At 33.3% G+C, this 24,080-nt stretch overlaps 2 protein-coding genes across 2 annotated transcripts in view; both read right to left on the bottom strand.

Moving 5' to 3' along the window:
* Positions 1-1,481: 1,481 nt before the first annotated feature.
* On the bottom strand, positions 1,482-6,251 carry LOC129802967 (rab proteins geranylgeranyltransferase component A). The gene is made up of 3 exons (XM_055849227.1): positions 6,063-6,251; positions 5,521-5,999; positions 1,482-2,637 (listed from the first exon to the last, which is right to left on the bottom strand). Exons 1-3 carry the CDS (start codon positions 6,118-6,120, stop codon positions 1,546-1,548), a joined length of 1,629 nt encoding a protein of 542 aa, XP_055705202.1. The 5' UTR covers positions 6,121-6,251; the 3' UTR covers positions 1,482-1,545.
* A 3,266-nt stretch (positions 6,252-9,517) lies between these two features.
* Positions 9,518-24,080, bottom strand: part of LOC129802966 (G protein-coupled receptor kinase 1) — a 34,023-nt gene continuing 19,460 nt past the window's right edge. The window contains exons 5-8 of the mRNA XM_055849226.1: positions 23,187-23,405; positions 19,365-19,571; positions 19,127-19,289; positions 9,518-15,460 (exon numbers count right to left, since the gene is read on the bottom strand). Coding sequence (XP_055705201.1) covers positions 15,251-15,460; positions 19,127-19,289; positions 19,365-19,571; positions 23,187-23,405 — 799 coding nt within the window. The 3' untranslated portion in view covers positions 9,518-15,250. The remainder of the gene's footprint in view (positions 15,461-19,126; positions 19,290-19,364; positions 19,572-23,186; positions 23,406-24,080) is intronic.

Raw genomic sequence — 24,080 nt, 5'->3', positions numbered from 1 at the left:
AAGGATACGGTTGCGTGGTTCAACGACAATAGAGTCATATATGTGCAGAAAGAGTTTAATCCGCCCAACACACCGGATCTGCGTCCTATTGAAAACTATTGGGGAATTTTGAAGGAGGATCTCAGGAAAAAGGCTAAACCAGCCAAGTTTGCCTGATTTCAAGCAAAAATGGAAAAACGTCGTCAGAGCCCGTGGAGAAGATCTTGTCAATAATCTGATGAGGGGAATTAAGAAGAAGGTGCGGGAGTTTGCTAACCAGACATTGGAATAAAGCAAAGAATCACAATAAAATGACCTTTCCAAATCTGCATTAGGTTTCTTTTTATCTACTGCGACTAAGATTTGAGAGCCATTTTTCCATAGGGAAATTCATTCGATTCCACGCTTTATTCCAAGTCGAATGGTCTCGATTACGTAAGAAGAAGGATAACCTGGCGCAGAGCTTCAACTTTCAACTATCAGCAATTTGGTCATACCTCATCAAGATGTGGACACATCTTTCGTGAGGTACACACCTATGCGGTGAATGCCCCAGAATGACCCGTGAGGGTATTGCAAACCCAGCGAGCACAGTTAGCTGAAAAAGCAGCTTTTTATTTGTGTTTAATTTGTCAGGAAAAATATGCTAACCGGTCAGCAGTTCTCGAACAAAAAGAGCTAACCAAATATATGGAAATGGCACTGCCTGGTGAGTGTCGGTTTAAGGTTAGCAGAATTAATATGAAAATATATTTTTTTTCAGCTGAATTGAAATTTGTTAGCATTTGGTGTTCGCTGGGAAATACGTGAACTCCGAGGAAGATTATGCAGCCAAAATGAACGTGCAGGAGTTCATTCCAGCCCAGCTCCTGCTACAAATGCTTGGTTCAAGAATGGACAAGCCTCAACGGATTTTCCAGCCGTGAGAATTTCCCAAACATGCCGCCATCAAACACCCCTGCGGGGATAAGCAATACGCTGTTGCGAGATATGTTTTCAGACTGAGAAGTACCCATCCAATTTGCCGAAAAAATACTGAACTCTATGAGAAGCGCCAAGTTAGCAATTGAAAGGGATCAGATGATCGTATACTTCCAATGTATACTTACAGTTTTCCTCGTCTGTGATATTATGTTAAGTTAAATGAGTTAGTATAAAAGGAAAATCAAAGTTTAAAAAATCCTATGAAGATAAAACTTACAGCAAAGTTTATTTTAAAATTCAATCCAGCCAACAGCAGTGAAGCTATTAAACAAGCCTAGACGAACAGTGCAGAAAAGGTCCCCAGAAACCTAGCACAAACTAAAATAAAACACCAAAAATGTTATTCTTCAGGAGAAAACGTATCAAGAGCAGAAATACATATTTTTAAAAATTTTTGATTCCACGAAATTTTCCAGATTTAAAAAATGTGCTGAAACCGCTGGAACCATAAAAACGTAACACATTGTTGGTCAACTAGAAATCACAATCCATTTCAAATTTCGAAATTAGAAGAGTTCTTCCATGAATGATGTCTTTTATTAACAATAAAAAGAACTTACATTGTTCTCAGAAATGGGAATATTACAGAATAATCTCCTCTGGTTCAGGGCAACGTGGCAGGAACTCCTCATTGGGATAGATCTTGAGAAAGAGTTCCCTTCCTTGATTGATGGATGTATCATAGTCGAGCTCAAGGTATGGACCACAAGCTAAATGTACTCCCTCCGGCAACTTATCGTAGTTATCACATTTGAAGCACTGCGGAATGGTGAAGTAGAGGGAATAGAGTATTCTGGGTTTCCTCTTCCCTACATCTTCCATCTCCTCACCATCCACCTGATCTTGGGAATTTTCAGGAGTTTGAGAGCCTTCATCACTGACAGACAGGATCTGATCGACATAGGGCTGCAAATCCAATCGCGGATCGATATCGGCATCGCATGTTATGTGAATTAGATGGAGTCCAGGCGGGCAGGTGCCACTGTGATGTGACAGTTGAATAACAAAGGCACCCTGCTTGTCTGTAGTCACCCCAGGAGCTGGAGGTAGTTTTAGCAGAGCTACTCCTCCTCCACCCTGATTCTCAGCCGCCCCGCCTAACGGTGAATCCACAAGGAAGATTCCCCTGGACATATTTCCACATTTGCGCGGCATTATCATCTCTGGCAAACCCGCCAGGCAACTCCGATTCTGATAATCACCCGTGATTGAAATTGTTCCCGACCCAAAAACAATATCCTGCGTCTGAATCGTCTGTTCTCCAATCACCATACTCAATCTCTTTCCATCTCCCTCCTCTGGCCGACGCAACTCAATCCGCTCAATCGGTCGTCTCAGGCAATAAATTCCCCCAAAGACCGCACACAGTCGACAAAAGCACTGTGGCAGTTCACCACAACCGTACATGGGGAACAAGAAGGGAGTGTTACCGTACCTGCCCAGGCTCTCAATGAAGCGCCGCACCCTCTGAATGCCCTCCTCGAAAGATGTATGCACATTGGACATGCTTATGGCATCGAGAAGGTAATGTATGAGCTTGGGTGGCAGTCGCTTAGCTTCCAGATACTGCAAAAACGTATTCTCGCGGTTGTACTCAAACTCTTCATTACCCTCTTCGCATTGCATGCACGTTTCGAGCATCTTCATCAGAATTCGCTTCTCCACCATCGTTACCTACAGCACAGAATGCAAATTGTAAGCCAAATTTGGCTTTTAGCAAAAAACCCCAAAAAAGGAATAGCCAATAAAATAAAAAGCACGTTTAGTAAAGGGGAAGAAAATTTTTGAAGCTTTAAGCTTAGTTGCTGTGAAAATTTGTCACCGGTCACTGGGAATTGGTCAATCAGTAATCCAAGTAGAACCAGTGATAAGCCCAGATAAGCTTATGGTAGCTGAGATTCTTTACAGTCGACCTCGATATGCGTACAACTCGGGGTGCTTGCAACTCGGAATACGTGAAAATTTGATTGTGAGTTGAATTTTGGGGGTAAAGAATCCCGTCGAGCAAATGGTTCTCGGCCCCCGAAATGGATAAAATTGGCTCGACGCGATTCTTTACCTCCAAAATTCAACTCACAATCGAATTTTCACGCATTCCGTGTTGCGAGCACCCCGAGTTGTACGCATTTCGAGGTCGACTGTAAAGAATCTCAGCTACCATAAGCTTATCTAGGCTTATCACTGGTTATTTTCTATTTTAAATAGTCTGAGTGTGGAAGACCAACTAAAGAAAAAAAGTTCATTGAAATCGGTTAATAAACATTAGAGATGGAGTCCGGTCCATATGGATATGGTAAGGGTTGGGGTACAGTGGGTTTGAGTAAGGACGGATGGGACCCATCATTAGAAAGATCTCGATCTCATATACAATATATACTAAAATTTCATCGAAATCACTTCAGAAACACTAAAAATGCAGTCCGGTCAAGACACTTTTGGTTATAGCTCGGGTCAGGGAACATCGAGGGAGGAGTGCGACAGACCGTTGGAAAGGTCTCGACCTCAGCTACAACATACTAAAATTTAAAGAAAAAGAATTGTCTAGTTTTCGAAATATTCGAGATCGATTAATCGCCATGTCTACCGAGAACAGTTTACTCGACGCGATTCTTTACCCCCAAAATTCAACTCACAATCGAATTTTCACGCATTCCGAGTTGCAAGCACCCCGAGTTGCACGCATTTCTAGGTCACCTGTAAAGAATCTCAGCTACCATAAGCTTATTTGGGCCTCTAACTGGTCATTTTTATATAACACCGATACTACACAATTATTAGAGTATTTCAAATGATTTTTTGCACATTTTTTATTTGGAACAAAAAAATCGATCGAAAATCACGCCTGTTTCGACTATAATCCGCGAGGTGCGCCACTTGTAAAGTGCTTGGAAAAAATGAAACATTATTATTAAAAATGATATTACAACAAATTTTAGTTAATAAGAGATTGAGTTTCAGTGAAAAAATATCAAATGCTGTACAGCAAAAAAAAAACATAAAATAATGCAAGACAGTTTCTCTTCGAGTTGACAAGTTTCTTAAGAACTCCATATTTTTTTTATGATTGTTCACCTTGTCGAGAATTTTTTTTAATAACTTGCAAATTATCTAGTGGGTAAAGAGCCTGATATGCTTTCTTGATGCGTTAGACTAGAGATCATGAAATAATACTCATTTCGTAGTCCCATGAGCTCATAACTCCCTTAAATAGTGATTTTATTTGTAGGTAGCGAAAAAGTGTTTACTGGCAAAAAAGTACTGAGTCTACCCTATATTCGAAAACCATTTCGATATCGAATTCTCGAAGATCAAAGTTAAGCCACATTGGAGGGCCTATTTTTCAACCGATTTGCTTTGAAAGATCTTAAAATGTCCAACCAGACTACATCGGACTTAATCGGTAGTAAATCAGTAGTATCTTCATACTACTACCATAGTGGTAGTATATCTATAAATGATTTACCTTTCTAGGATTTACTTTTTTATTTGTCCGTATACTTGCTACTCATGCTAAAATACTCTAAAACGTACTTTTCTTAAACAATTTCTCATTTAGGAATGATTTTTTTTTAATTTATCAATCAAATTAATCGGTAGTAAAGCGGTATGCATCCAAATGCGAAAAGTTAATACACGGATTCGAATAGCTCTTCCTCGTGAGATCGAGTCGATCGAATACTCCGGCACAGGGCAGAGCATTCTCATACATTTTCCATACAAAAATGTGGTATATTTTTTCTTAATTGTTTTTTTTTTAGTTTTGGAATAAAACCAAATGCAAGCATTTTAAAACTTTTACCAAATGAAAGAGTATCTAATGTTATGTTATTGGCTCAAAATTTATAATGATTGCACGAGGATAACAGTTCCTAAAACACATTTGAAAAAGACGTAAAATACGCAATTTTTTGAAGTTTTCTGACAAATTTTCTATCTGTAAAACCAGTAAAATTTTAAATTCAATAAAAATATATTCTCTGTATATGTGGCTACCATTTCGTGTTTTATTTATTTTTGTGGGATCTAAAGTTTAAAAATTATAAAGAATTTAAGAAAAATATACCATTTGTGAATTAAAATGCTCTATCCGTTAGTTAATCATCCTAGACTCCGGCAAGCTGGAACGCTTTGCCTTCTCTTTTTATTTACAGGAACGTGATATTTGATATCGAGAAAGTGCTAGATCAATAACCAATTTTATTCATGTTTAAATCTGAATAAGAGGTCTTTTTTACTTTTTTACTTAGCTTTTCCACGCTGAAATTACCACGGATTCAAGACGAATACGGCATGGACATTCCATGCCCCAATAAGGAAACTTTCCTCGATACGAAACATTTTTTGAAGGGATATTTTATTAAGAATTTGGAACGAATCTTAAGGAATTTAAGGATTTTTCGTGATAGGAAAAAATGTTACTAAAAGAATAATAATATTTTAGATAAAAGGTAATATAAAAGTCAATATAAATTATTAGAAAACTCTAAAAATATTTGGGACCAGAATTTTTACGTGAAAAACAAGAATAAATGGAATAGATGGATTTTTCAGGCTTACCTCCTTGGTGTTGAAGACATCGGATCTGGAGCAAGGTACCGTTTTGATATCACCCTCATAGAGTGTAGCAATTCTGTCCACGGATCGGAATTCTGCGTAGCGGCAGATGTTGGACGAGATCAGCAATTCAACCATGGAACCTCGCGAATAAAGTAGTTTGGGAGCTAGATCGATGTTGAATTTGTGATAGTCTTTTACTATTCTGGCCTGAGTCCACTCCTCTCCATCGCCTTCCGTCTCAGAAGACTCTGGAACATGCCAATTGATCTGGACATTCTGCACTTGATTGCTATGCCTCCAGAGCTGAATGCCATTTGTCTCCAGCATCTCCTTCTGTTCCCCACATTCTTCCTTGAGTGTCTGGAGGTTTTTGAAATTGAAGGAGGCCCAGTAGCTGCCATAGTACTCATTGACATCGAGATGGAGCACAGATTTACCAACTCGACTGGCTGCAGCTGCCACAATTGACTCTGTCAGTCCTGCAAGAACAAAAGACATTGCACCCCATTCACCTTTTGGATTTAGCAGCATTTCTTACTCACCCGTTCCAATTACAGTCAAATCAAACTCTTTGGGTAAGTCATCACGATCCTCCGTCATCTTTTTAGCACTTTTCACAGTTAATTGGTGCAAAATAAAGGGTAAAAATTGCCAAGAAAAACAGATTTCGATTCAAGAAAAATATTCTGCGTAGACAAAAAAACTCGACTGCAGTGACATTGATTGCGCTCAAAATTCATCGCTCAAAATTTTTAGTACAGAAAATATTCGAAATAACGAACTTTTTAGGGGTAGAAAATTGCAATCAACAGGCTTGAATTGTCTACTCTACAATTTCAATGATTACGATTACACTAAATTTTCCACAGTATCAAACAAAAATATTTTTATGAAATTAATTTAAAATTTTTGTATAAAATCAATGTAAGATAGCTTTTTCATAATTTCGTAAATAAAAGAGCAAAAGTGAAAATGTTTAAATTGTTGTAAATGTTGTAAACAAATATTTTTGCATTATGCCCAACGCACAATAACTTTTGTTTGTAAACATGTTTTCAAAATTATATGTGAGAGTGAAAGAGATGACTAGATTTAGATCTCACTCACTGCCATTGAAATGTCAAAAACATGTTTACAAAACAAAGGTTATTGTGCGTTGGGCATTATATAAACATTTTAGTTTCTACTTTATTCAAAGTATTTGTTTGATAAGTTCAAATAAAACTATTGCATAAATAAAACTTTTATTAGCATAAAAATTTAAAGAATTTACTATAAGAGAGAACAGAAAAATTTACTGTTCACAAGAATAGAAAAATCTGCTTTTCATGAAAATGATAAATATTTTATGTAGGGAAAATAGAATTTACTTTTCGCAGAAACACATAAACTTACTTGGAACAGAAAATTTACTTATCCGTGATAAAGTAAAATTTACACTTTTGAAGAATAGTAAAATTTATTTTCTAGGGAATATCGAGAATATCAAAACTTATAGTTCTCACGAACAGTAAAATCTACATTTCTGGGAACAGTAGAATATACTGTTCACAGAAATGTTAAATTTGTTTCCAGGAATAGTAAAATCTAATTGAGAGAATAGTCAAATTTATTGTTCGTGGGCATACTAACATTTTCTTTTCTGAAGAACAACAAAATTTACTGTTCACAGAAACAGTAACATCTAATTTTCGAAGGAATAGTAAATTCCTTTCCAGGAACAGTAAGATTTACTTTTCTGGTAAACAAGATAATCTACACACAGAACAATTTTGACTCGAAATTTCAGAATATATAAGACTCCGGGAACTTAAATTGGACGTGAAATTAAATTCCTGGGTGTTTCTGTTTAAGAATTTTCCATTTTTCTGTGTGTTTTCGCTGTAACAGCGAAAAAATATTGTTCGCAAGAACAGTAAAAATTTACTGTATGCAGAAATAGTAAATTTATTATTGTCAGAAACAGTGAAATTTGTTGTTTTTATTAACAGTACAATTTACAGCTTGAGGAATAGTAAATTTATTGTTCTTAGGAACAGTAGAATTTATTGGCTGCAGGAGCAGTAAAATTTACTTTTCTGTTGAACAGGATAATCTGCTTTTCGCAGGAACAGTATAAAAATTTGTTGTTCGCAGGAACAGTAAAATTAACTGTTCGCAGGAATAGTAAATTTATTGTTCTCAGAAACAGTAAAATGTATTGATCGCGGGAACAGTAAAAATTTGTTTCTCGCAGGAACAGTAAAATTAACTGTTTGTACGAATAGTAAATTTATTGGTCCTAGGAACAGTAAAATTTATTGATCGCAGGAAAAGTAAAAATTATTGTTCGCGGGAACAGTAAAATTTACTCTTTGCAGGAATAGTAAATTTATTGTTGGCAGAAACAGCAAAATTTGTTGTTTTTAGGGACAGTAAAATTTGTTTCGCTTGCAGTAGTAAATTTATTCTCAGGAACAGGAAAATTTACTGATGATCGTAGGAACAGTAACAATTATTGTTAGCGGGAACAGTAAAATTTATTATTGGCTGGAATATTAATTTTATTGTTCTCAGGAACAATAAATAATTTTATTCGCCGAATCGGTAAAATTTACTTTTCTGATGAACAGAATAATCTATTCTTCGCGGAAACAGTGAAAATTTATTGTTCGCAGGAACAGTAAAATTTACTGTTTGCAGGAATAGTAGATTTGTTGTTCCCAGGAACAGTAAAATTTATTGATCGCAGGAAAAGTAAAAATTATTCTTCGCAGGAACAGTAAAATTTACTCTTTGCAGGAATAGTAAATTTATTGTTGTCAGAAACAGCAAAATTTGTTGTTTTTAGGAACAGTGTTTTTTGCTTGCAGAAGTAGTATAAATTTATTCTCAAGAACAGTAATATTTACTGATCGCAGAAACAGTAAAAATTATTCTTCGCGGGAATAGTAAGATTTATTATTGGCAGGAATAGTAAATTTATTGTTCACAGAAATAATAAATTATATTGTTCGCAGGAACAGTAAAATTTACTTTTCTGGTGAACAGAATCTACTCTTCGCGGGAGCAGTAAAAAATTATTTTTTGCAGGAACAGTAAAATTTGTTTTCATGGACATCAAAATTACTGCCTGCAGGAATAGTAAATTAATTTGTTCTATGGAACGGTAAAATTTATTGATCGCAAGAACAGCACAAATTATTGTTCGCGGGAATAGTAAAATTTACTTTTTATAGGAATAATAAATTTGTTACTGTCAGAATCAGTAAAATTTATTATATTTAGGAACAGTAAAATTTATTGTTGGCATGAATAGTGAATTTATTGTTCTCAGGAACAGTAAATTTTATAGGTTACAGGAACAGTGAAATGTTATATTCGCAGGAACAGATACGAACAATTCTTTTCGTAGGAACAAAAATTTTTCTAGGGAATAGTAAAATTTGCTTTTCTGTAGAACAGTAAAATTTATAGTTCTCAGAAGCATTAAAACAGTAATAAAACTTATAGTTCTTAGGAACAGTGAAATCCACTTTTCATTGGAACTGTTCAATTTATTATTCGAGGGGACAGTAATATTTACTTTTCTGGGGAATAGTAAGAATTTACTGTTTGTAGAAACAGTGAATTTACAGATCTCAAATAAAGCGAAATTTACTGTTCTCAGGAATTTATTGTTCATGGGAACAGTGAAACTAACTTTTTTGAGAAACCGTGAAATTCACTTTTCTGTGGAATATTAAAATTTATTGCACGCAAGAACAGTCAAATTTACTTTTTGTGGGAACAGAAAAATTTACTGTTCTCAAAAACACGATTTTTCAGCTAAGATCCTTCTGATGAGAGCTCAAGAAATTCAACATGGATCCCTAAAAAATTGTAATTAACCTGAGGAATTCATATTATTGTCACAGATGAACCATCCCTTTATCTGATTCGCATTGCAAGGACTAAGTAGTAGTAGACTAGAAAATAACAACATAATGTAAAACACACACAGCGCAGAAACGACATATCAGTGTACATTAATTTTATTATGTTTTTTTACATGTTTATAATTTTCCGCGTTTTCCACTTTCATTCTCATGTTCACTTTGAATTCAATAAAAATCATTACACAAAGTTACATATATTTTTGGTCAAGCATTTTTTCTTGTTTTTAATTCATAATCATAAAGGAACTCACATTGAAATGTAATTTTTTTTCATAAATTTTATTTTGCACATTTTTCCGCACATCGGGTTTTTTTGATTTGATTTTATATCAAAATAATTTCTTTCAGCAAAAATACAAATATTACAATAAATAATTTTAACATCGATGCAAAAAATATTTGGTACCATATCAAGAAAAAAGAGAAAACAGATTTTTTTTTTAAATATAACAAGGGTAAGAATAATTTATGTAAAGACTAAAAATAAATAGAAATTCTATGGCTTTATATAAAGTTTTTTTTACGTTTTTCTTCGCAATGAGTGTGTTTTTTACTACTTCATGTTATTTTTCTTTTTTTTTGTTTGTTTTTCTTTAATTTTTCTTCACATTCTTCATTTTTTTTCCTAGAATCATAGAAGATTTTTTTCTTTACAAATTACAAAACATTTTTTTCTTTCATGTTTATCTCCTAGAACTAAAGATTTTTTAAGTTATTCTATATTCCTAAGTTATGATAGATAAATGTTCTATAGTTTTTTTTTTCTACAATTTTATTTTCTTCATTTTCTTTTCAAGATATAATGATTTTTTTTAATGGGAGATATTACTACTTTAAAAAAAGAACATTCTCATCAAAAATGTTTTAAAACATATATCAGTTCTCTTAACATTTAATATGGTTTCTTTCTAACAATGGGTTCTTAAGTTCATCGCATTCTAATCTTCACATATTTCCTTATTCCTTAAAATGTTATTGTAGTGACATTAATTTACAGAGAATTTAGATATACAATTTCTATTTTCTTCTTTACCTTTTTCTTCATGTTCATGTAATATGTCCTAAGTAATTTTTTTCTTAACAATTTCCGCCTAAATCTTATTGAAAAAAAATTGACACAATATCTATATTCTTGTGTAATTTTCACTGCACTTAAAGAAATTTTCCTCTCATTACAATATAATTTCATTAATAACTTACTCTTTCTTTTATTGGAAGTTTTTGCATTTTGCATATATCTTTCTTTTATCTATTAACTCCTTTATTATTTTCGCTTATTTTGTTCATCTTTCTTTTTCATTAAAAATCTTTTATTTATTCTCTTCTATTTTAATTGAAACATGTACTAAGACATTTCCTAATAATGATTTACGTGGGATTACAAATAATGCGCAGAAATTTGATGAATAGATTGTCAATTTTAAATGATGAAATCATATTTGTATCAATATTACCTTAAACAAGAGGAACGCAAGATGTGTTCGGCTTAACAAATGGAATGCAAATAAAATAACTTTGGCACAAGTTACCTCTTAAAGAATAGACAAAGTTTCACTTCAAAATTCATTTAAAACTGAAATACTCTGCAAAAACTCAAAATCAACAGAAGAATCCAATGTAGCGACCGCTATGACAAAATTGCTCAATTTCTTCAGCAAGCCACGCCTACAAACATAGGCACGCCCCTTTCGAACTTTTCCAACGAATAACTAATATATTTACAATACTATCGGCAATATCAAAAGTTTGTGGATAGAAACTAACGATGATCAAAAAAAAATACACCATATTGAGAATGAAATGTGCGTGGTCTAAACTTTTCCTTTGCTCACGTTGAGTACTATAGCGTTTCTCACGTTACAAATACAGGAACAATTTAAAAACTTTACAAACTTCGCTTTTATTTTAGAAAATCAAAGTGGTTTGATAGTTTGAGGATGGTGGATCCATAAAAACAAGCCCCTCAAAGAGCCTCAGTAGTGGATCAGTGGATAGAGTAGTGTCTCTATTACTGTGAGCTTTCGAGTTCAAAGCTTAGCAGCAGCAGAAAAAGATTTCTCATGCCATATCGGGTTTGAATTCGTCCAGTGAATGAATGAATAGTAATGCCAAAGGTGCATATTAGCAAAAAAGTGAACCGCCCAAAAATAATAGAGGCTGGTACGAGAACGAGTTTCGGCATGAAAGTGGTACCGTCGTTGCGGGTGACTGCACGTTTTTTGCTGTTTTCAACTTTACCCTCTAAAAGTGGATAGTTAAAGTGAAAGGAGGGGGGTGAATATGTAAAATTATTTGTATTCAGTTGTTAATGAATGGATTTTCTGCCATTAGCATTAATTTTTAAATTTTTACTATGTTAAAAATAATCAAGAAAAAAGGCTTGCACTTGGGATAAGGTACGGGTTACTTTGCACTTTTTAACAAATACTAAAAATTCAACAATTTCTGATAACAAACGACAATGAAGATCTTCACATCTAAGGGTAAGATGTACAAGATCTACAAGATAACGTGGTCACCATCTTGATTTGACGTTTCTGTCCGCCATTTTGAATAACTGTCAAAACCTACAACTGGTCCGATTGGGTTGAAATTTTAGTATATTGCAGCTGATGTCAAGACCTTTTCAGAACGTATCTATGTTCCAGTCTATGTCAAGCACTTACCTAGATACAGGGGCTCAAATTTTAAAATTTTGAAATATTCATATTTTGGCGATCTTTATTTTATAATCCTGAATTTTAAAACCTAAACGAAATGACTCAGTAACCATTGAAAATGGTTGACGCTTTTATTTTATATATTTATTTAGTCTTACATAATTTAAAAAAAATTAAATGAAAAGTGCATTTATTTATTTTTTCATCTTTGCAAAAACAGTTTTTAGATCCTCAAATAAAATGCTGTTATAAACAAAAACATTACTTTTCTTTTTGTTTGTATGTTAGATCTCATCGCCTAACGATAGCCCTGACTTTTTTGTGATGGTTTCGATAAAAGAAGCTCCCCGTAGTTCTGTATTCATGAAAGTGTCAAAATTTTGAACTTGGAACCTTTGTATTCAGACAATCAGTTGACCTAGGTCGGATTTTATATATGTTCTGAAAAGGACTTGACATCAGCTAGAACATACTAAAATTTCAGCTCAATCGGATGAGATTTTTGTTTTGACAGTTATTCAAAATGGTCAGAAACGTCAAATCAAGATGGCGACCATACCATCTTATAGATCTCGGTCATTTTATCTTAAGTTCCAAAAAACTGGATAATTTTTAGACAAATACTTCTATAATAAAGCTTTGGAAAGACCATTATATGCAATTTTATCCGAAATGGAAAACTGATCCACCTACAACACTGCAAGTGATTTTCTTCAAAAAGGGAATTTTTGACGAAAATTGCGCCCAATGTGTAGAGGCTCTAAGACAAAATTATAGCTCTCTGGAAGTTTGATCAGAAGCTTCCACAAAGTCTTCCCAAAAATCCATTTTGAAGTTTTCAAAAATGATCTTTCAAGTCACAAAAAGCGCTTTTCTTCGATGAAATTGCCTTCTTCTTGAAGTTCTTCGACAATTTTTAATGTTTTTTAAAGTTTTTTTAATATAGCATAAGGGTAGCAACGGCTCCTCTCTTCTTCCCGCTAGCGATTATTATTTTTGTTCTTTATTCTTTTTGACAATAAATAAAATTTAAAGGCGTAGCTGATTTTGTGATGTATCTCCAGCATGAAATGAACCAACATTACGCTTTTCGAAAAGGGGCGTGTCCTAATGAATTTGTGGGCGGGGCTTACTTAAAGATCAAACCTCGCCAAAAAATGCGCAAAGTGATGTAGCCTGAAATCTTTTTATCACTATTTTCCATGGTCTCCAACCTTCAGAAGGCAAATTTTCCGACTCGAAAAAGTCAATAATATCATTTAATAAACGAAGAAAAAGAAATTGGAGACCTGTGATGTTTGTTTTTGTAATTAAGTGCATGTTTATTCAGCTCTTATGCCCAACGCACAATAATTTTTGTTTAGAAAACATGTTTTTGACATTTCAATGAGAGTGAGTGAGATCTAGATCTAGTCATCTCGCTCATTCTCATGAGAAATTTTGAAAACATGTTACAATCAAAGTTATTGTGCGCTGGCCATTATTGCCCAGCACACAATGACTTTTGTTATGTAAACTTGTTTTCACGGTTACGTAAGAGAGTGAGCGAGATGACCAGATCTACATTTTATTCACTCTCACTGAAATGTCAAAAATATGTTTACAAAAAGTTATTGTGTGTTGGACATATGAAACGCACAATAATTTTTGTATTGTATACATGTTTTTGACGTTACAATGACAGTGACTAAGATCTAAATCTAGTCATCTCGCTCACTCCTATGGCCAGTTTTGAAAACATGTTTACAAAATTAATATTATTGTGCATTGAACTTTACTATTTTACGGCCTGCTAATCTTGAATTCTTCTGAGATAATTGTCAAAGAAGTGAAAAATAATTTGGTATCCTTTGGAAATAGCGAACGCACAAAACTTTTGATTAATTAACATTTATTTGACATTTCAGCGAGAATGAGTGAGATGTAGTTCAAATCATCTCATTCTTTTGCCCAACTAACAATAACTTTTGTTTAGTAAACATGTTTTGACATTTCAATGAGAGTGAGTGAGATCTAGATCTAGTCATCTCGCTCATTCTCATCGGAAATTTTGAAAACATGTTTACAAACAAAAGTTATTGTGCGCTGGTCATTTCATACTGAAGATTGCTCAATATTATTTACAAAACAAAAGTATATATGCATGCGCCATTGTGAATAATACTCAACGGACAATATCTTTGTTTTGTAAACATATTTTCAAAACTGCCTATGAGAGTGAGCGAGACAACTAGATCTAGATTTCATTCACTCTCGCTGAAATGTCAAAAACATAATTACAAAACAAAAGAGTGAAATCTACTTATAGCTGTCTCGCTCACTCACACGAATTTTCAAAAACATGTTTACATAACAAAAGTAATTGTGCGTAGCCATTATTTTATTTTATATCAAAAAACCTACCAGATTGCATTGTTTACGCAAAATTGCCACAATTGTATATATTTTTAATTTTTTTTTAGGAAAAGATCCTTTTTTGTTTTGAGTATACTTATCGGTTCAATAGAAAAATTTGTTAAGTTTAATTTAAAATGTTATTGTAACATAAAACCCAGGATAAATATACAAGTATAAAAATCTGCATTGAGGTTCAATATTCTTATTTCTGTAATGGTTTTTTTTCTTTATTTATTTATTTTATTTTTTCTTTTACTTCACTAATGCTAAGCATTCTGTAACATATTAAGTTGCATTATCCATAAATACTAAATTTAAAAAAATATTCTTTTTAAATTAAATTTATGGATATTGCACCTTTTTACCAACAATTTAAATACTTTATGTTAATGTCAAATATCAGTTATATTTCTTGTTAGACGTATGACTTTATATTTCTCTTTTTTTCTCTCTATTTATGATGCGTGAAATAAATATATTTTACGAATATATTCTTACCTTTACACATGATTCTTTTATGCCCAAATGGGAAGTAGAAAAACATTAGAAAAGAAATATATATAAAAGAGAGTGTAAGATAGAGTGATGAGGGTTTGCGGGATAAGTTTTTTTTTCATTTATAAAAAAGGTTTTTTTTTTCTGTGTGATGATTTAACTGAATTGTACAATTCATGTATCTTTACACTTTAATTTAGCTGAGGCATCCTTTAAACGACTCGTTTCTATGAAACAAGAACGAGATCGTAAAAGTAACCGCTAGTTGGATCCATTTGTGCTTTTGGCAAATGCATTTCCTGATACTGTACCAGAAATAATTGCTGCTTTATTTGTTGCCGATGCTGCACTTATATCACGTTCCGTCCCATAAATCTTACCCGCTTTCTTAGCCATTGACCCAAGTAACTCCTGTGACAACTTATGAGCCGATCTTAGCGACAGTGACCACTCCTTCAGTCCAATTTCATCCTTAACACACCATAAACAAATTTTAAATCTAGGAAATCTCACAAAATCCACAATTTTTTGCTTCTATTCATTTTTTTACAAGGCACTATTTAAGCTCCGCCTTAATATAAATTTAAGTCACGCCCCCTTCTGAAAATGAGACACTTGGGAGGTCAAATTTCACTAAATATTAAAAAAATAAATATCAAATAAACAAAACAAACTAAATTAATAATTAAACAAATCAGACGATATAAAAATAATCAAGTTCTGATAAAGGGAGTTTCGTTTTGAGTGACATTTCGGAACCGAAAATAGTCCGTGAATACACCACAAAAAATCCCATTACATTCAGGGAAATTTCAAAAATTATTTTATAAATTAGCTCCCAATAGTAGGCAATTCATAAGAAAGTTTTTCACTTTGTTAGCACTCAAAGCGGAACTCCCTGTATTTATTTGTTTTGCCTCATAGACCAAACGTTAAGAGATATTCTTTACGGCTTTTAGTGACCCTCACAGAAGTGCACATTTCTGAAAACGTTTTTTACAATAAATGAAAAAACGTTCATGAAAAAAAAAAACAGTACGTAGTAAGGAAAATCCTGGGATGATCGATACTGAAGAATAAATCGTTATCCCAATATATACGGTTCATAATGGCGTTGGCACACCTTTTAGACCAGGGAAATTTCCTGATGTCGAAATTCGAATCTATTCTTTCTCACACGATTTGCATATCACTATCTTATTCTTTCGTACTATTAGACATTACAACAAATTCAATTTAGCTCAATCGAATTTGGAGCGAAAGAATGAGATAGACATACGCAAAATGTCAGACAGGAATGCGAATTTTGATTTCATGAAATTCTCCTGATCTAAAAGCTGTGCCGGAGCCATAAGAAATGCATTTCAAATTTATCACGTGAAAAATTATTGCATACATGTAGGGGTATTTTAAAAAATTATTTTATAAATGAGCTCGAAATGCTAGGCAAATCATTTCAAATTCTTTCAATCCGTTTTCACTTAAGCCTGGATTCCCTGTAATATCCCCCAACTTCAGTTCTAAATCGAATTTCATGTCCGGTTCTATTCTAATTAGCTTTTTGAACTAAATTTTTCTGTGAAGGTTGGTTTCGATAAGCACTTTCAGATGATAGTACAAAACTTCACTACTTATGGCGCTGCGATAGCATAAAAATGTAAACTCATTTTTTCTTAAAAACGTCACTGTGCAAGTTAATCAAGTTTTAGAATGTTGTAGTCTAGTAGGCTATGAAGTTTACAAAAAATGACGTAAGTTATCCGTGATAAATTCATAAAAGTCGAAACGTCATATCTCCGGTCCTATTTGACAGAATTTTACAAGTGAGGGCGTAAATAAAACTATCACAAAAAAGTACAACTTTCCAGGACATTTGAATTTTATTTGGATCAACGATAGGGGCGCCACAGGCGAAAAAAAAACAATTTTAACTCTTTCCGGACCGCAGCATATGCTGCAAGCCAATTTCACAATTTTTTAATCAAAAATATCTAAGCTCAAGAATTAATTGAGGTCCTACAAAAAATATTTCACATTTGGACATCCTTATAGTATGTAATCATCCACAAGAATCGGATTTTTATCTGTTCTGAATATTTAAAAAACATTGTTTTTCATAGAATATGCATATGCTTCTTTGGGTACTACAGTCCCAAAAGAGACGAAAGAGTTAATACTGCCCTATTAATACTTAATCATAGTTAACCTATTTTAACATGTTCATCCAATTCTGGATATTTTGGTTTAAATACAAAATTTGCATTTCTTTTTGGAATGCGATACAAAATTACTGCATAATATTTCCCAACTTCAGTTCTAAATCGAATTTTATTCACTTTAACCCTTTAAAGACAATTGGAACACCGGTGTCCCACTAAGAAAATAATTTTTCCTGACTGCCTAAAGTTAATTTTTTCTTATGTCTGTACATAATTGTAAAGTAGAAGATTGAAGGAATCTAGAATATTTTTTGCAAGTCTCTAGCTATTTGTTATGTAGTAAACATTTAAGCTCAAAAATGGCGAATTTTTAAATTCACAAATGCCTAATTGATTTTATTTATTTTTTATACTTCCAATTTTTTTTAAGCAAACCCCCTTTTGGCAATGAAAACTACAATACTGATACGTAATATTTTTCATTAAAGCGAAAAATATTATTAATTGGTATTGTCAGAAAAATTACTTAAATTTTTGGGCTATTTTTGTCCCTATCGTCCATAGAAGCACAAAATACACCGAATCAGACTCTGTTGGACTTTCCAAGGTTAGATGTTAGACTTATCATTGATTATGTTTCTCAGTTTAATTTTTATTGTTACTCGCTGCCACGCTTAAGCCCCTAACAGATTTAGGTCGAGATTATGAAATGAAATTTCTGAAAAGGACCTTTAACCGATGACCCTAATGCAGGTTTCAGACTGGATGTTTAGCCCAGTTCCCTAAAGACTCAAAAATCATAATAACGAGCAATTTTATTGATTTTTCAAAATGTAATGAATCATTTGCCCTTAATATTCAATATTAAACAAAAATTTCCTAAAAAATCATGCTTAATGAAGAATTAAAAGAATTAAGCCAGATGGCTAAGCTTTAAATCTGAAGCCCGTATAAACCCTCAATGTATGAAAGTTTGGGATAAATCTTTACAGCCAAATTTTACAGGCTAAATATTCTCGAAGATCAGCCTGAGTTTATATGGATCCGTAGCGGTCTTCTGACAAGAGGATTAGCCCAGTTTCCCAAAGTCTACTAGATCTAATAGATCATTTTCCCTCAATAATACAATTCTATGCCAAAATTTTCCCAAAAAAATTAACTGATAAGAAATTAGCGGAGTTAAGCCATAAATGGATAAGCCTAATGCCCTAGGCAGACTTACGGCTTAAGCCAAGGGACAGCCTAGTGGGAAATTCATAGTAACGGGGTCTTCTAAAGATTAATTTGATTATAATTACATTAAGATGTCTCTCAGATTAAGTTGTAAGTATGTTTAGCATATTAAGTCTGAAGTCTGCATTAGGGTGCAATTGGGTAATTTGTAATCGAACCTAATTTGAACCTTGTAATTCCGTCACTGTTTTTGCTGTTTTACGGGCAAGAAAAAAAAACCAGAAGCACTTAAATACCCCCATAATTCCCGCACAATACTTATTGATGACGCAGTATTTTTCAATTCCTTTCCTTTTCATGCCAGATCTTCTCTGAATGGCATTGCAAGATACTATCTGCAAGATACTGATTCAATCTAAATGCTGTTTTTTCTCCCTTTTGTAACATTTTCTTTCATTTTCTTCGTTCTTGTATTTTTTCTAAATCTTTTAATACCCTTGTCTAATCAAAAATGTACCAGGGACGGACCCTATGTGTTTTGATTGATAAACAAATACCAAATATCATAATTATTTTATAGTAATAGTTTATTGGTCCACGATATTCTAATATCCCCAAATTTACCAATGAATATTCAAAAAAATCAACTTTACTTCAATTTAATTCCTAAACTGGGCGTGACTTATAAAATTCTGGGCGGAGCTTATTTAAAAAAATAATCAATATAACCTTTGTGCAAAATATTGAAGACAATTTGCCACATAATTCTGTCGAAATAAATTCATTATAAAAAAAAAGAACTTACCGGATTTGTCAGGACTATTCGACCATCGCGAATCCCGTCGCGAAAACGAATTTGTATACATTGCTCATTTTTGTATTGCACATAATCTGATGAGACTTCCTCTATTTGGTCCATAAAAATCAGTTCTGGCTTCGTACTTCCACTCTCCGAATGTAACTCCAATCTGCAGTATCAAAGATATTTTGTCAAATTACAAAATGCCCTTATTATTTTTTTTTTGTTAAAAAAGAAATCTCACCGATTGGGGTACAATTTAGCATATCTTGTCTGCCAAACGGATGCAAAAGCACCACCTAGCCGTTTGATGTAACCATGTAAAATGCAGTCAGAATCTTTCTCATCAGCATCAAAACGTTGCTTCTGCTTTGCCTTCTTCTTATTCTCAAGTTTATCAGCCTCATTATTAACTGTTTCAAACACTGTCTCTGCCACTTCTTGTTGCCATCTGCAGAATACAATGCAGCAACATTTCCTTATACAAAAGATCCTTCAGATGCTTTTCAATTCTATTGTGAATAATGAACTCTTTCAATTTTATAGAGAGGGATGAGGAATTACATTTTTTTCGCTACTATTTTTAAAGAGAAAAATAGGTTGCTTTCTAAATTTCTTACGTTTAAACTCTTAGGATGGATGGACCATACGGACATTTCTTATGCATTCGGAACAGTCTAGTTACAGATTCGGACACATTTTATACAGTCGGAAAATTTTGCAATTATCCCAAAATGATGTTTCCAAAAATTTTCTTTTTTTTTCAATATAAAAAATTAATCTACATGCAATAAGGAACTATTTTTACTACAAGAGCACAAAAGAGAGCACTAATTTTTTTTTCAATTCTGTTTTACTTGATATAAGAGCGCAAAGGATACAAGATATCGACTTTCGATCTTCGATGACCCCACCCCCCGGAAGAGATTTTTTTCTGTTTTTCCTTTCTTCCTATTTTCTCCCAAAATCATATTTTTTGGTTTATTTAAAAAAAACTAGATTTTCCTTTTTCGAATGTGTTTTGGAGGTAGTCAAGGTGAATTATTTCGTCCAAAAAACTTGCGATATTGAATTTTCAAAGATCAAAGTTAAACAACTTTGGAGAACCTATTTCACAGCCGAATGATTTTTTAAGATCAGGAAATTTCTTAGCCGCCTGCATTGGGCTTAATCGGCAACGAATCGGTAAAATACCCGTAATTGATTTATCTTCCTCGAAAGTTTGTTATTATCTTTTGTATTAATCCGAAAGATCGTAACAAGGCTAGAGGCCAGACGGCAAGAGATATCGACTTCTTGTCTTCTCTGAATTCCCCTCTCCCATAAGTTATTATTACCTAGGATAGCCTTTTTTAGCTGAGATTTCTTCCTTACCCTACCCCTCCGCAGCAATAACTTTAATAGTAGGGGAGACTGGGGCAAAAAGTCACAAATCGAAAAATTCAAAATTCAATATCTTCCAAGGTAAAAAAGATAGTGGCTCAAATTTTTTTCTATAGATAGCCTCCATAGACCTTCTTCAATGTCGTAAGTTTCTTAGAATTCGAACAAGGAATTTAGAAAATAAAAAATATCGAAATTTTTAGCCCTATTTTTAAAATATTTTCCTTGCAGAAGATAACAATTATGCCCAACGCACAATAACTTTTGTTTGTAAGCATGTTTTCAAAATTTTCTATCAGAGAGAGCGAGATGACTAGATCTAGATATCATTCACTCTCACTGAAATGTCAAAAACATGTTTACAAAACAAAAGTGATTGTGCGTTAGGCATTATTACCTACTTATTTTCCAAAATTGATGCACTGGTGAATATTTTCTAAATAATTTGGATTTTTTGAATACGAATCCGCTATATATTTTAGAATTTCACAAAAGTTCTTTTCTCCAGAAATCCTTTTATTAAAAATGGCCACTTGGGGTAAAAAGTAACAAAAGGTACAGAGCAAAAAGTAACAAAAAAGCAAAGCAATTCCTGATGTCTCACGGCGAAAAGAAACGTCATTATCATGTCTCGCCGCTTGTTGTTTGCATTGGTCAAACGATTTGCAGTCTTTTGTGTGTTTTTTTTCTAAAATAGCTTGAAAAGCGCTTTTCTCGTTCTCTCACTTTTCTCGCAGAGAAAACGGTGTTTTACAAAGATGAATAAATTTTCTATGAAAATATGTCTTCTAGGTATTTTTTCAAATTTACGGAAGCCTGTAATGAAGCGAATCAAAATATGATAATACCCAATTTTCAAAATTTTGTTCTAAAGTGACTCTTTTATATCCCAAAAGTTAGAATTTCTAAAATATTTTCGACACAATAAATTATTATCAGAAAAAAAGCCTCTTTTTTGACCTGAGAGGCCCATGTAACTCCTTAAGTTTGTTCCCGAGCTAGAGATCAAACGGTAAGAGATATCGACTTCCGATCTTCGATGACTCCCCCATAAGTGGACATTGTCTCGGACGATCTTTTATTCCTTTATCCCCTATCCCCCTCAATGCCCTAAAGACCATGTTTTTTTCGGGTGTTCACAAAATTGGCCCAAGCCTTTTCAATTATTTTCGGATATCTTTTACAGGTAGGGTGGATTGTGGAAGGGGAGACACTTAAGAAAAAGTTCAATTTCAAATTTCACTAAGGACTTAATAATATTTCACAAATTATGTCGAAAAATCAAACAAAACACTTTTATATTTCCCTAGCAACTTCCATAAGAAACAGAGAAAATGACAACTACCGTGTCAGGGTTATGAATATCACGCATGCAATACATTTTTTAATTCTTCTTGCAAGTCCCCTTTGATTGTTTTATAACGATTTTTGCATTTTTAACTTCTAAAATAATAATAAATAATAATATAAGGTTTAATAATCTTTTTATCGAAAATTGAAATATTTAATTAATTTATTATCAAATTTTTAAGGAGGTGTCTCACATTCCACACTGCTTTGTCCAACTTTCCAAACCGTCTCGCTTTAGACAAATCACCCTAGTTCAAACGAACATTTCGTCCAAACATAACTATGACCGAAAAATTCTCCATTTTGAATTATTGAAGATCAAAATTCAGCCACCTTTAGGGCAAAATACTTCAACTGATTTTGTTAAATTTTGGTTTTATGGACAGGTATTGAAATGTCAAACCCGGCTGCATCGGTCTTCATCGGTAATGTATTGGTTAAGTACCGATTTTTTTTATGTTCAAATGCTTTTAGTAGACCATTAAGGACGAAAAGATCATACGAAAAACTAATTCACGGAGAGCTGCTCTATTTTCTTTAAATGCAATAAAAAATTGATTTGACACTGATTTTTTTTAGAACTCGAGTATTCTCATACTCTGGCACACCTTTTAGACCACGAAAATTTCATGAAACCAAAATTCACATCCTTTTCTTTCTCAAACATTTTAAATGTGTCTATCCTACTCTTTCACACTCTTCTTCTTCTTTTGAACGTCAGAACAAATTTAATTCAGTTCAAGCAAATTTTGTGTGCAAAAAAATTGATAGATAATGTAAAATGCTTGAGAAAGCAAAAAAATGTGAATTTTGGTTTCATGAAATTGTCCTGATCTAAAAGATGTGCCGGAGGCATAAATAATTTTAATGATTAGCCCACCCTCAAGGGTAACCATTGACTCTATTATTTTCCCACTTTCAAATGCCATTGCTCCAATTTATAACACAGATTTATCGACAGGATACAATTTTCAACAAATAGATTATATACTCCATCAGAAGAGCAATTTTAAAAAATTGTTTACACTAAAAGCTTTCCTGGCACAAAAGCTTTCTAGTGCTATATTTGTAGCATTTGTAGGTTTTTTTATTAAAACAAAATTTCAATTGGAATTTTTTTTATATATATTAGATAAACTCGGATTTATGTACTTTATAGTTCAATATCCTCTTGCCATTCTCTGTATGGCCTTATTTAATAGAGTTTCCACTTCCGGAAAATTCTCTCTATCGTATATAAATAAATAATCTAATGAAAGTTACTATGTACTTTGTCTATAGTTGAGAAACTCCTGTAAAACTGAATGAAAGTAAACAGATAGAGAACACTCACCTTTCTGATATGGTCAATGGAAAGTATCGGTAGAGCTCCTGATCTGCCTCTGTCAGTTTAATACCTTTCGTGTCCTCCTCATCAAACGACCCAATATCAAATGCATCCGCTGCATTCACTTCACCCCTTGGTGGTATCAACGGTGGTGTATACTTCTGTATATACACTTGATGCCAGTCTATTCCCGAGAAGAATGGATGTTCCTTGACCTCGTCAGCTCTGCAGAAAAGCAAACATGGGTATATTGAAGGATGGGTGGAAATGATGTTCAAAAGAGGATTTTTCAGCACGAGAGAATTGTATTCATTTATAAGCTGAATAAAATGAAGCTTCTTTTAAGTGTTCCGAGATTAAATTGTAATCATTACCCGTTTGGGATTTTGAAACGCTCTTACACCGTTATTAACACAATTACAGCGAGAATGAAAACAGTCACGGCGCAAATGGAAACAGTCACGGCGAAAATAGAAACAGTCACAACAAAATAAAAATAGTTACGGCGAAAATAAAAACTATAAAGAACAATTACGGCAAAAATAGAAACACTTTTGGCGAAAATTTAAATACTCACAACAAAAATGGAAAGTCACAGCGAAAATGGAAACAGTCACGGCGAAAATGAAAACAGTCACAGGGAAAATAGAAATAATTACGGAAAAATGGAAACAGTTACAGAGAATATAAAGTCACAGCGAAAATTGAAATACTCACGGCAAAAATGGAAATAGTCACGGCGAAAGGGAAAACAGTTACGACGAAAATGAAAACAGTCACGGCGAAAATTAAGAAACCCACTTCGAAGTAGAAATATTCACGACAAAATAGAAAATCAATGAGAAAATGAAAGCAATCACAACAAATGTGAAACAGTTATGGGGAAAATGGAAACAGTTA

The sequence above is a fragment of the Phlebotomus papatasi genome, chromosome 2, assembly GCF_024763615.1.
Source record: "Phlebotomus papatasi isolate M1 chromosome 2, Ppap_2.1, whole genome shotgun sequence".
In the NCBI taxonomy this organism is placed as follows: domain Eukaryota; kingdom Metazoa; phylum Arthropoda; class Insecta; order Diptera; family Psychodidae; genus Phlebotomus; species Phlebotomus papatasi.
The sequence above is the reverse complement of the archived record's forward strand: the minus strand, read 5'-3'. Positions and strand labels throughout refer to the sequence as shown.

What these genes read in the sequence shown, in the direction of transcription:
- LOC129802967 (XM_055849227.1), bottom strand. Translation starts at nt 6,120, where the DNA reads ATGACGGAGGATCGTGATGACTTACCCAAAGAGTTTGATTTGACTGTA. An exon ending in TTTGACTGTAATTGGAACGG is followed by an intron (nt 6,000 to 6,062) that starts GTGAGTAAGAAA and finishes TTGTTCTTGCAG; the next exon opens with GACTGACAGAGTCAATTGTG. An exon ending in ATGTCTTCAACACCAAGGAG is followed by an intron (nt 2,638 to 5,520) that starts GTAAGCCTGAAA and finishes TCTGTGCTGTAG; the next exon opens with GTAACGATGGTGGAGAAGCG.